Source organism: Culex quinquefasciatus, chromosome 2 (genome assembly GCF_015732765.1).
Source record: "Culex quinquefasciatus strain JHB chromosome 2, VPISU_Cqui_1.0_pri_paternal, whole genome shotgun sequence".
NCBI lineage: Eukaryota > Metazoa > Arthropoda > Insecta > Diptera > Culicidae > Culex > Culex quinquefasciatus.
The window spans coordinates 67,497,374-67,509,829 of record NC_051862.1 but is presented as its reverse complement, the minus strand read 5'-3'; the positions used below and the strand labels follow the sequence as shown (position 1 = coordinate 67,509,829).

General features: G+C 36.0%; 1 protein-coding gene across 12 annotated transcripts in view; it reads left to right on the top strand.

The window, feature by feature from the left end:
• The window catches only part of LOC6048682 (rab11 family-interacting protein 4B), a 182,010-nt gene that overhangs the window by 164,600 nt on the left and 4,954 nt on the right, over positions 1 to 12,456 (top strand). For 10 of the 12 annotated variants that reach the window (XM_038251558.1, XM_038251556.1, XM_038251552.1 and 7 more), the window contains 3 exons: positions 7,451 to 7,737; positions 11,165 to 11,459; positions 11,874 to 11,912. In XM_038251558.1, the coding sequence (XP_038107486.1) occupies positions 7,451 to 7,737; positions 11,165 to 11,459; positions 11,874 to 11,912 (621 nt within the window). The remainder of the gene's footprint in view (positions 1 to 7,450; positions 7,738 to 11,164; positions 11,460 to 11,873; positions 11,913 to 12,456) is intronic. The other 2 variants (XM_038251554.1, XM_038251553.1) reach the window with 1 other exon arrangement.

The window sequence follows — 12,456 nt, the reverse complement described above, 5'->3', positions numbered from 1 at the left end:
AGTCGTTGAAGGCGTAGATTACGAGATAAATTTTTGGTGCATTGGATAAAGTTGCTTGTATTGACATTTTCTTAAATATAATTTCCACTTAATTTTGCAATCTGGACTGTTTAATGCTTTCTTAAACTTGATTTTACATTGAAAATTTTATAAAATCTAAAAACGGTCGTAAAGATATGGACTAAAAAATTGTGACATAAAATGTCCACTTACGCAAAATACTTTATGCATTAAACATCTTCAATATACGGAAGATAACCGCAAAAGCACACTTCCAAGACTTGCGTCAACCCGATCGTCGTTACCCATCCGGTAACAGCACTAAAAAATCGATCAAACGCGATCGCGCGTGCACTCCATAACTCTCGCGTTGATGTCATACAACAGATCGAGCTTCCACCCCTCGCGTCACATCCGCCGCGGACAAATATGATCGCCAATTGACCGTGTCTGGGACTCCCGCGGCCAGTCGACCGGATTGATGCACGATGCAACCCCGCGGATTGATTTCCATTATCGTGCAATTTATGCGCAGCCACACGCACTTCTTCACTTCTTTTACGTCCACAGTCCACTGTCCATTTAGCGGCGGCGGAAGAGTCAGTCATCGAACCACCACCCGGCGTCGACGTCGGCGATCGTCTTTTCCGCGTGACGCCTTTTTGTGTGTTTTTATTTTTTTTCGCTTGCAACTCCAGTCCGGTGCGAAGCCGGCGGGGGTACTTCCTATTTTCACCCAATGAATATGCAACACCTACGTCCGATCGAATCTGCTAAACTGTGCTGTTCGGAGTTACTACGTTTGCAGTGCAGAAAATGGGCAAATAATTAAATCTTTAAATTATTTGTTTTTGATTGGAAAATCCTTTCACATAAAAAAGTACTTAAACAAACACGCGATTGGATTTTTTTTTCATTCATCATTATCGACTTGTTTGAGTTATTGAGTGTAAGCGGAGAGACCCTTTCTATTAGCTAATCAGTAATGCAGTTGATGGATTGGCGGCTTTTCCCATGGTTAGCGATGGTGCACCGTGGTGGTATAAAACTGTGCAGCTAATCGCAGGCGGTCTGTACCTCCCCTGTAGAGGATCGTGGGGAGGAACCTGTTGAGTTGTTTAGTTGGATCGCTGGCTGAAAGTAACTAGGTTTGCAGTAATAACTTCATCGGAAAAATTTCTTTAACGATTTTTTCATTATGTGTGGCAAAAAAAAAATTATGAAATACAAGCCTTACCCGACAAACTTCGTCTTGTGTTTTTTTGTTTGTTGTCGTATAGCTTGTTTGCTTATTCAGCCTCCTGTGATCAAAATTTGATTTTACGCAACTTTTCCCATACAATCTGCAGATGCTCCGGAATCGGTCCCAGAGTGGCCAAAGTGTCAATTAGTTAGCGTAAGAACCTTCCTTGGGTTTATACGAACCCAACGCAACAAAGAGCACCTCGATCCGACGCTCCGTATTGAACTGATTCGCGTTCGAACAAAACCGACGAAATTTTTTATATATATAGAAGATAGATTGACAAAAAACATTACTTTTTCAAAACAAATTATGCACCTTTTGAAAAAGTACTCTAGAAATTAGAGCACAATGAGATTAGATTTTTTTTTAAATAGAAATAATTTGGCATTCCAAGTATAATTATTGAAAAAATAAACTAAGATAAGCATTTATTTTTAATTCATTGTCTTTTGTCTCAAAAAATAATGTGCAGAAATTATATTTTTGCAGTTTTGTCGTGAAACAACACACTTTTCCTGAAAGTTTCCAATGACGAAACGTCCTACTTTTCTCTTAAAAATATAACAGAATGCAAAATTAATACCTTTCAATACCAGTGCCACTGAAATGGGTGCAGTCTCGTAAATATTTTTACCGGAAAGCTCGCCCTTACATCCAATTGAAAGACAAACTTATGGGAAATTGGACGAGCTTTCCGGTAAAAATATTTACGAGACTGAAAAACCAAGTCTGTCATATAGAAATTGCCAAAAACCACCAAAAAACTCATTTTTTCAACATTTTTATTTTTAAAACCGCTGTATCTTCCCAAGAATTGGACATAGGACAATGGTCAATATGGAGACTTTTATGTAAAATTGTCTGGGGAATCGATTCCCTTTACCGGTTTTTGAAAATTTCGACGTTTAGACCACTTTTCACAAAAACAGTTTTATTGAATGTTTTTTGTATATTTTTAGGAGTAACATACCATCCTGCATTTTTCGTCAGTCTTTTGGTAACATCTTAGGCTATTTCCTCAAAATTTTTGAAGGAAAAAAAATCGTGACATCACCTTTAAATTTAAGTTTTAGACTTAAAAATCAATAAATCTCATATAAGTGGCGTGTATTTTTGTTTCAGTGTATTTTTTTCAGAAAGCTCGTCCAATTTCCTACAAGTTTGTCTTTGACCACTTTTTGATACGACGCAACGGCTTCGAGATACAGTAATTTTTAAATTGCAAAATACAAATATATTTAAATACTTTACACCCTTCTCAAATGTTGTTTTCGAGTACTATTGGCTCCATATACACAAAAATGGCTTATATAGGCCTAGGATAACATGTCTACAAAGTTTCATTGAAATCGGAGAGGGTCGGGTACAAAACTCGAGTTTTTTTTGAAAAGGTCCTATAAACAAAATTTTCACTTTTTGCTTTTTGGGTGTTTTTGAATACCCCTGACTCAAGGCGGTTCTAAAAACACCTAAAATGCAAAAATAAAAAATTTTGTTTATAGGACCTTTTCAAAAAAAACTCGAGAAAAGTACTAGAAATATTCCTGATTTGAGCTGGAAATGCTCAAAAACATTTTTGCGATTTCAATGTCTACTAGGTTGGAACAGCCGTAAAGTAGACTATAGGCATGGACAACAAACACGTTTCTTTCACTTAAAAACCTATTCAAACATTGTTTTCATAATTGCAAAATAATGTGGTATGAAACTCAGTGCAAAATTCGATTTTCTCCGTACTCGTCGTGTGTATCTAACTTGGCAGTTCTCTAGGATTTCGGTCATTCGATTTTTTTTTGTATTTTTTATTCCGACTGAAACTTTTTTGGTGCCTTCGGTATGCCCAAAGAAGCCATTTTGCATCATTAGTTTGTCCATATAATTTTCCATACAAATTTGGCAGCTGTCCATACAAAAATGATGTATGAAAATTCAAAAATCTGTACCTTTTGAAGGAATTTTTTGATCGATTTGGTGTCTTCGGCAAAGTTGTAGGTATGGATACGGACTACACTGGAAAAAAATAATACACGGTAAAAAAAATTTGGTGATTTTTTTATTTAACTTTTTATCACTAAAACTTGATTTGCAAAAAACACTATTTTTAATATTTTTTATTTTTTGATATGTTTTAGAGGACATAAAATTCCAACTTTTCAGAAATTTCCAGGTTGTGCAAAAAATCATTGACCGAGTTATGAATTTTTTAATCAATACTGATTTTTTTCAAAAAATCGAAATTTTGGTCGCAAAAATTTTTCAACTTTATTTTTTGATGAAAATTGAATTTGCAATCAAAAAGTACTTTAGTGAAATTTTGGTAAAGTGCACCGTTTTCAAGTTATAGCCATTTTTATGTAACTTTTTTCAAAATAGTCGCAGTTTTTCATTTTTTTAAATTAGTGCACATGTTTGCCCACTTTTGAAAAAAATATTTTTGAAAAGCTGAGAAAATTCTCTATATTTTGCTTATTTGGACTTTGTTGATACGACCTTTAGTTGCTGAGATATTGCAATGCAAAGGTTTAAAAACAGGAAAATTGATGTTTTCTAAGTCTCACCCAAACAGCCCACCATTTTTCAATGTCGATATCTCAGCAACTAATGGTCCGATTTTCAATGTTAAAATATGAAACATTTGTGAAATTTTCCGATCTTTTCGAAAACAATATTTTCAAAATTTTAAAATCAAGACTAACATTTCAAAACGGCCAAACATTCAATATTACGCCCTTTTAAAATATTTGTCTTGATTTGAAAATTTTGAAAATATTGTTTTCGAAAAGATCGGAAAATTTCACAAATGTTTCATATTTTAACATTGAAAATCGGACCATTAGTTGCTGAGATATCGACATTGAAAAATGGTGGGCTGTTTGGGTGAGACTTAGAAAACATCAATTTTCCTGTTTTTAAACCTTTGCATTGCAATATCTCAGCAACTAAAGGTCGTATCAACAAAGTCCAAATAAGCAAAATATAGAGAATTTTCTCAGCTTTTCAAAAATATTTTTTTCAAAAGTGGGCAAACATGTACACTAATTTAAAAAAATGAAAAACTGCGACTATTTTGAAAAAAGTTACATAAAAATGGCTATAACTTGAAAACGGTGCACTTTACCAAAATTTCACTAAAGTACTTTTTGATTGCAAATTCAATTTTACATCAAAAAATGAAGTTGAAAAATTTTTGCGACCAAAATTTCGATTTTTTGAAAAAATCAGTATTGATTAAAAAATTCATAACTCGGTCAATGATTTTTTGCACAACCTGGAAATTTCTGAAAAGTTGGCATTTTATGTCCTCTAAAACATATCAAAAAATAAAAAATATTAAAAATAGTGTTTTTTTGCAAATCAAGTTTTAGTGATAAAAAGTTAAATAAAAAAATCACCAAATTTTGTTTACCGTGTATTATTTTTTTCCAGTGTAGTCCGTATCCATACCTACAACTTTGCCGAAGACACCAAATCGATCAAAAAATTCCTTCAAAAGGTACAGATTTTTGAATTTTCATACATCATTTTTGTATGGACAGCTGCCAAATTTGTATGGAAAATTATATGGACAAACTAATGATGCAAAATGGCTTCTTTGGGCATACCGAAGGCACCAAAAAAGTTTCAGTCGGATAAAAAAATACAAAAATTAAAATTGAAGAAAAAAGACCGAATTCGTAGAGAATTGCTCACGTGGCATAATAAATAATATTATAAAAACATAATATGCAGCCATGCTTTGGGGCCATCCAAAAATCTTCTTTAAATTACACTAAATTAATATTAATTACTTGGAACAACTGCCTAGCTGCCTTTTCAAAGCCTTGTGAATCGATATTTTATTTTATTTTTTCGTAAACATATAAATCTAGAGTTTTTTTTTTGAAAAGATCCTATAAACCAAATTTTCATTTTTTGGCTTTTTGGGTGTTTTTAGAACCGCCTTGAGTCAGGGGTATTCAAAAACACCCAAGAAGCAATAATTCAAAATTTGGTTTATAGGACCTTTTCAAAAAAAAAACTCTGGAAATGTACCTCATCCGGTATTTAAAAGTATTTTTTGCAATTCCGTCGTGAAACTAATTACTTTTCCTGTCATTTTTGAATGACGAAAAAGTTAATTTTCTGTTCCAAAAATAACAGAATCGAATAGTAACACCTTTCAAAATAAATGCTAAAAAGTTCTACTTTTTAGCACTGAAATGAATGCTAAAAAATTTTACTTTTCAGCACTGGTTTCGAAAAGTAATACTTTTCAACATTTTTTTATTTAATCGGATGATTGACAAAACACATGAATGTTGACTTATAATTCCATTCAAAGGGTGATTTACGGAATTGAAAAAAAAATGTATGGAACTCGTTGCAAAACTTGATTTCTTCAGCATTCGTCGTCGATTGTATTGGAAATGTACCACTCGTGCTAAAAAATCTTCTTTTTGCAACTTGTTGCATAAAATACTCCTGATGTTTAGGTCCTCTTTTTGCTTCAAAATAAGGCATGACATTTTTTTCCGTTTTGCAACTGCAATATAGACTGGATTATCCGAAGTCTCGATTATCCAAAGGTTTGTTTGGGACTTGTGATAATCGAATCATGATTTTTTTGTCTTTATTTTTAACATCAAATTCGAGTTCTGCGACCTTATTTTTGTCAAATTTGAATGGTTGCAAATGCATTTCTCAATATTCTATCACCGGCATGTTGGCCGCTATCTTAGATTTAAATACTCTTAATCACCTTAGAGTAGTTTAGGGGTCATACTGAAGCTCGACTATAAAACATAAATCGGAAAAAAATTGTGATTCGATCATCCGAAGACTTGCTTATCAGATTTTTTTTTTCAGGGCCGTCGGGAACATTCATAAACCACGTAATTTTTTTAATCTCCCCTCGTGAACAATCGCAAAAAAAAAGTGTCCATGTGGTTTATGGATGGCCCCTTTGGTGAATGGTGATCAAATGGCTTAATATCACCATAAACAACAATGTTGAAAAGTTCATTATAGCACTATTAATTGCTGAGAAGTCGATCTTTTCAGCACTTGTATCGAAAAGTGTTTTGAGTTGACTAACCTCGTGCGACTCGTGCTGAAAAAGATCGTAATTTCACAACTTGTTACATTAACTGTTGTTTTTATGGTAGTATTGTTACAGCTCTTCTTTTTTTCTTTTTGAGTATAAGATGCCATGTCGTTTTTTCGATTGATTTGAACATTCAATCAGAAAATTTATCATTTGAACGATAAATTCCGGTGTGAAACTTCGTTGTGTAACACAGAGATGCAACAGACGTAATCACAACAGAGAATGATTAATGGCTGCGGTGGCAATGAAAACAGCAGCGTTCAACAGCTCACCAACATAGAAAAAAAATCATCATTGATTTTTTCCCTCCACTTTCATCGATCATGCCTGGTTGCTCAAATATGGAGCTGGTCTCATAATGGCGCTGGCGCTGGTTGATCGAAACCAACTTTAGTATACTCTAGTGGCTTAGTCGAGACCACCCGTTGGCCATTATTCGGCTTTTCAGAGAGAGATATTAGGTGGTTGTTTACTTTACGGCGGCGTGCCGCCAGCAATAGGCCACATTGGCTTGGGGTTGACTTCGGTACAATCACTTTTCCGTAATTTATTGCACCTTCCCCCCAAATCTCGATTGGCGATAAGACGGAAGATGGATGCTTTTTGGTGACTGTCGTCGCTAATTAAGATACCGGTTTTTATTGAGTTACGATTGAGTGTGCCCAAGAAAGACTAATTGAAATCGATAGCCAATTTTAAATTGGTCACATAATTGGGAATCGATTTTTTATGTATTATGTACTTTTTTGGGCTAAGCTGAGGCATGTTGAACATTGAACCGCTTTTAAGATTTAGGCTAAAACAAAATCACAAAACGAACGAATACGTCACGCAGCTCTAGCTGGGAAAAGGTCATCGCACCGCGCAATTATCTTCTTCAGCTGGTCGTGAACTAAAAGTTCAGCTGGGTGCGGCTATTTCATGCATCGTAGCACATCGAGAAATCCCCGGGCATTTGCCTGTAATAACGCGCGAGCTGCGACACCGATTTAGAACCATTGTTTTCGGAGTTCTAACGGGGCTCCTATAAGAACGAAATTATCTTGTCACTCAGAAAAGTTCAACCAAGTTTGCAAATTTTTCCTTACCGATTACGAATTTCTTTTCCCCTTTCACAGACGGAACTGCGGGCGGAGGAACGGCTGGCGGAGGAGCAGAAGCGGCACCGGGAGTTGCTGGCGCGGGTCGAGCGGGAGGCAAAGCTGCAGAATGAAAACTGCCAGATCCGGATACGAACCATCGAGATGGAGGCGAACCAGCTGCGCGAGGAGATCGCCCGGTTGCGGCTGCAGGCGGACAAACAGGCCGCCGACCTGCACGCCACCGAGGACAAGCTCGAGAAGGCGCGGGACGGCCTGATGGTGTCGCAGCAGGAGCTGGCCGAGGCCAAAGCCAACGAGAAGAAGTGAGTGCTTTTGTGTACGGTTTTGGATTGTTTTGGGAAAAAGGGCAATTTTTAGATATTAGGTATTTTCTCCTTTTTCCATCCTTGCCTTTTGCCAGACGTCTATAACAAATATTCATTATTTTTTTACAAATTTTGAATCTTCAAAAATCTGCTTGGTTTGATGATTTTGCACAGTAAGGTGAGGAAGGCATTTTTTTCAAAGGATTATGTCTCCGGTACCAGGGGTGGGTCTCGTGGCGCAGGGGTAGCGGCTTCGGCTGCCGATCCCGATGATGCTATGAGACGCGGGTTCGATTCCCGCCTTATCCACTGAGCTTCTATCGGATGGTGAAGTAAAACGTCGGTCCCGGTTTCTCCTGTCTCGTCAGAGGCGCTGGAGCAGAAATCCCACGTTAGAGGAAGGCCATGCCCCGGGGGGCGTAGTGCCAATAGTTTCGTTTTTTACCAGATTTTGCACCACCCTAAATTCCATCGCAAAAGAATAAAACAAACAAAAATGGAAAGTCAGCTTTTTGCCATAAGAAGTCAAACAAAAAAATCAAGGATTTATTTTCCGTGTAACCATTTTTGTGAAATGTTCTAATCATAACTTACAAACTTGATTAGAAAATCCCTTCTCAAGATAATTTTTTTTTTGAATATTAACATGCTCAAAAGACGGTAATTAAAATAAATAACCAGCCCGCAAAATTGTTTGAAACCTTGTTCACTTTTCTTTCCAAAATAGACCAAAATTATTTTTAATCTCTATCGTGAGAACAAGTCTTTATCAAACATCTTTAAAAATCTGTCCATAATTTACCTTTCAACCATTTACGAAACCGGCACATGTGCAATACTCTATTTAATCTGCGGATTTCGACCATTTTTATCTTCTATATATATAAAAAATTTCGACGGTTTTGTTCGAACGCGAATCAGTTTAATATCGTCGTATCGAGGTGCTTTTTGTTGCGTTGGGTTCGTAAAAGTCCAAGGAAAGTTCTTACGCCAAAAAGTGACAACTTTGGCCACTCTGGAACCGATACCGGAAAATCTGTAGATTGTATGGGCAAAGCAGCGTAAAATCAAATTTTGATCAGAGGAGGCTGAATTAGCAAAAAAGCAAGAAACGTCAGGAAACCAAAAAAGGGCAGGACGAAGTTTGCCGGGTTAGGCTTGTTTTATGTATTTTTTTATTTGGCTCAAAGTTTGTGGAGACCTTTTCAATGATCTAAGCAGCCATTTTGTGTCATTGGTACACCATACAAGCCTCCATAAAATGTTGGCAGCTGTCTATACAAAAATGGTAGGTAAATATTCGAAAATCTGTAACTTTTGATGGAATTTTCTGATCAATTTGGTGTGCAAGGTTGTAAGGTTGTAGGTCTGTTCAGGACTGTTCAGAAAAAATAGGTACACGGAAAAAATCTTGTTGATTTTTGAATTGACTTTTTTTTCCCATAAACTCAATTTCTCAAAATTCGTATTTTTATATATTTTAGAGGACTAAAACCCGCAACTTTTTAGCCATAGAGAAGCATGGTCAAAAAAATTTGTCGCCAAGTTAAATATATTTTTTTGAAAAAAAAGTGATTTTTGGAAAAAATCGAAATTTAATACATTTTTTTTACCTCACTTTTTATTTACAATACTCGAAAAAAATATCGTTCTTGTTTTAACATCAAATTCGCGTTCTACGGCCTCATTTTAGCTAAATATAAAAAAAAATCCAATATTTCGTCACCGCCATATTGGCCGCCATCTCGAATTTAAAATTTAAAATTCACTTTAGCTTAGTCATACTTAAACTCTACAATCTAAAATCAGACATCGAAAAAAAATTTTTTTTCGTGATTCGATTATCCAAAGTGAAATTTTTCCGAGGCCTTCGAGTCTGGACTGTATATTTCAATTTGTAATCTAAATGTCTGGAGTTTTTTTTAATACCCCTGACTCAAGGCGGTTTCAAAAACAACAAAAAAGCAAAAACTGGAAATTTGGTATATTGGACCTTTTTTTTTAAAAAAAACTCCAGAAGTACTTTACAGATTTTTGATAAAGTCCCTCGTTTTCAATCTATATCATGAAAACGAGGTACTTTATCAAAAAATCTGTAAAGTACTTTTCGATTGCAAATTCAAGTTTGATTTCAGTGGAACTTTTGCAGTTTTTCGATTTTAAAAACAGTGACTATTTCTGGAAATATTTGTTTCAAGTTAAGAAAATTTGCTATAAAATTGTCTAAGACATTGAAGATTGGATGTTATTCGATGTTCAATGTTAAAAAATGAAACATTCGTGAAATTTGCCGATCCTTTCGAAAACAATATTTTAAGTTTTTTTAATCTAGACTTACATTTTAATAGGGCGTAATATTGAATGTTTGGCCCTCTTGAAGTGTTGATCTTAGCCTCAATTTTTTTTAAAAATATTGTTCACGAATGTTTCAAAACAAAAATCTTTGAACATTTCATATTTTGTTTAGCTTAAGATAAAATATTTTTATTACCAGATTTATTTCTGAAAAAAATATACAGAGGAACAATTTAAAATATGTATTTTATTGGATATTTGAAATACTATTTTTTTAATTATTTTTTCGGCCTTTGAATTGGTAACTTAAATGCTATTCACACAAATGTCGAGGCTTGTGAGCTTCAGAAGGATTTTTAGGAATTTGAATTGAAAATTTTGGAAAATATTAAGAGATATCCCCTGGCTCGATTCTTAAGGTAAAAATCAGAAACTGTGCGAAATCGGTCGAGGTTTAAGAGTCGCTATTGGTCGTTGAAGTTTGTATGGGAAAAATGCAAAAATGTATGGCAAAAATTTCAAAATACCACCAAAAGGTGGCTTTAAAAGTGTCGAATTATTGTCAAGTGTGAGATTCCTAAATAAAATTTTATGACAAATAACTTTGTCCAAGACCGCAAAACGATCCGAGTTAACCCTGACAAGTTATTAGTTAAAACTTAACCGGTTTCACTCAAAGTTTTCACATTTCGATGCCTCTGTGCTCTCTTGTACTAAGCTTGCTAGTTTTCCTATCTAGTTAGCATAAGAGTGCACAGAGGCATCGATTCATTTATTTTTGCCTTTGGAATCGAATCACGGGGTATCCCTGAGGTCGATTTTACATGAAACATGGTCGCTGATTTTTTTTTCATGCTCAGATCCTATCAAATTTTGACTCTTTACTTTGAAACAGTCATCAAAAAATGCCTAAAAATATTTAAATATTTTTGAAAAGTCATGCATTTTAATATTTAATATCAAATAAACTATTGCAATGGTATATCATAAAAGTTTGTTGAGAAAAGAAGCATCAAAAGTCAAATATTAAGGAATATTGTACGATTTTTTAATATTCGAGCATCAGACAACATAATTGACCCTAAGGGCACAAAAATCAAAATGATACTAATGATCGCTTATTTTTTAGACACAAAGCCGACAAACACGCCGCCGAGGAGCTGATGGTCGAGCTGGGCAAGGAGTGCGAACGGCTCCGGTCGGAACGGGGTCCGGCGCTACCGACGACCTCGCCCGAATCGCTCCGGTTAGAGGAACTGCACCAGGAGATGGACGAGCTGCGGCAGAAGAACAAACAGCTCGAGGAAGCGAACGAGGAGCTGCAGGCGATGGTGCTAACGAAGGGCGTCGAGGAGGGCCGAAACCTACTCAACGGAACGTCCAACAGTCTCGCCCAGGAACTCGAAGCCATGAGCCAGAACCAGGTGAGTTTTGGGGCGAGCCTCTTAGAATATTTAGGAAGTTTTAGTCGGTAGTCGATTTAGGCGCTTCTTAGTCACCTCACACTCCCACTCTGTCTGTCTGTCGTTGTCGTTCACTTCCTCAAAAAAAAAAAAATGTCACACATTCAGGTTGCAGGCAGCAGCTGTTTGTCCACGTGCTTCTCATTCGATTAGTGTGTGGGTGGGGTTTGGGGCGCCACACGCTCTCCATCACAAAATGTTCGTGTTTGTGTGTTTCTGTTAGCATAAATCAGCACTGCGGAAAAACGAAAATCAACCTCAAGAAAGTTTTGGATCACCTTTTCCTCCCCCCTTCGTCGGTCGTTTTGTTGTCCTGTTTGTCACACCAAGTATTTTCTCCGTTTCTCCGTTTTTTTTTCTTTCTCTTTTCCACAGGATACCGTTGATTCGTCCACATTAGCGTCATTAACACAGGTTAGTTTTGTGGGTGCTGGTGCGTCGCTTAATCACACCACCGCGTGCACCTCCTCGCGTTAAAAGTGTGGCGGGGTTCGATCGATTTTGAGGCTTTTCGTGCTTTGTTCGACCTTTTGACTAACCTCAGTGTTTCCCCCCTTCGTTCTGTCGCTTGGCTTGTAATATGGGTTGGTTGTGGGAATAGTATCCATTTAACTATTTAGTCTAGTGTCGTGTTTTACTAATTTATAATACTAGAATTCTGGTGGTGGTGTGGAGTGGAGTGTACTTGCTAGAATAGATGAAGTTATCATTATTTATAAACACCAATAAATGAATACGGGTTGATCTTAACTGGTTGCAGACTGGATATCGTCATGTATGTGTGATTATTATTTAATCCAAGTTGCTAATAAATTGATTAAAGAGATTCATAATCAATGCTATCTGGACATGAGAGGCAACACAATAAGAGCCATCAATTGCCGTTCATTGCAGTTCGCACAATCGAATTTCTTTGTATTTTTTTATTTGGATGAAACTTTGACATTCCCTATGTCTC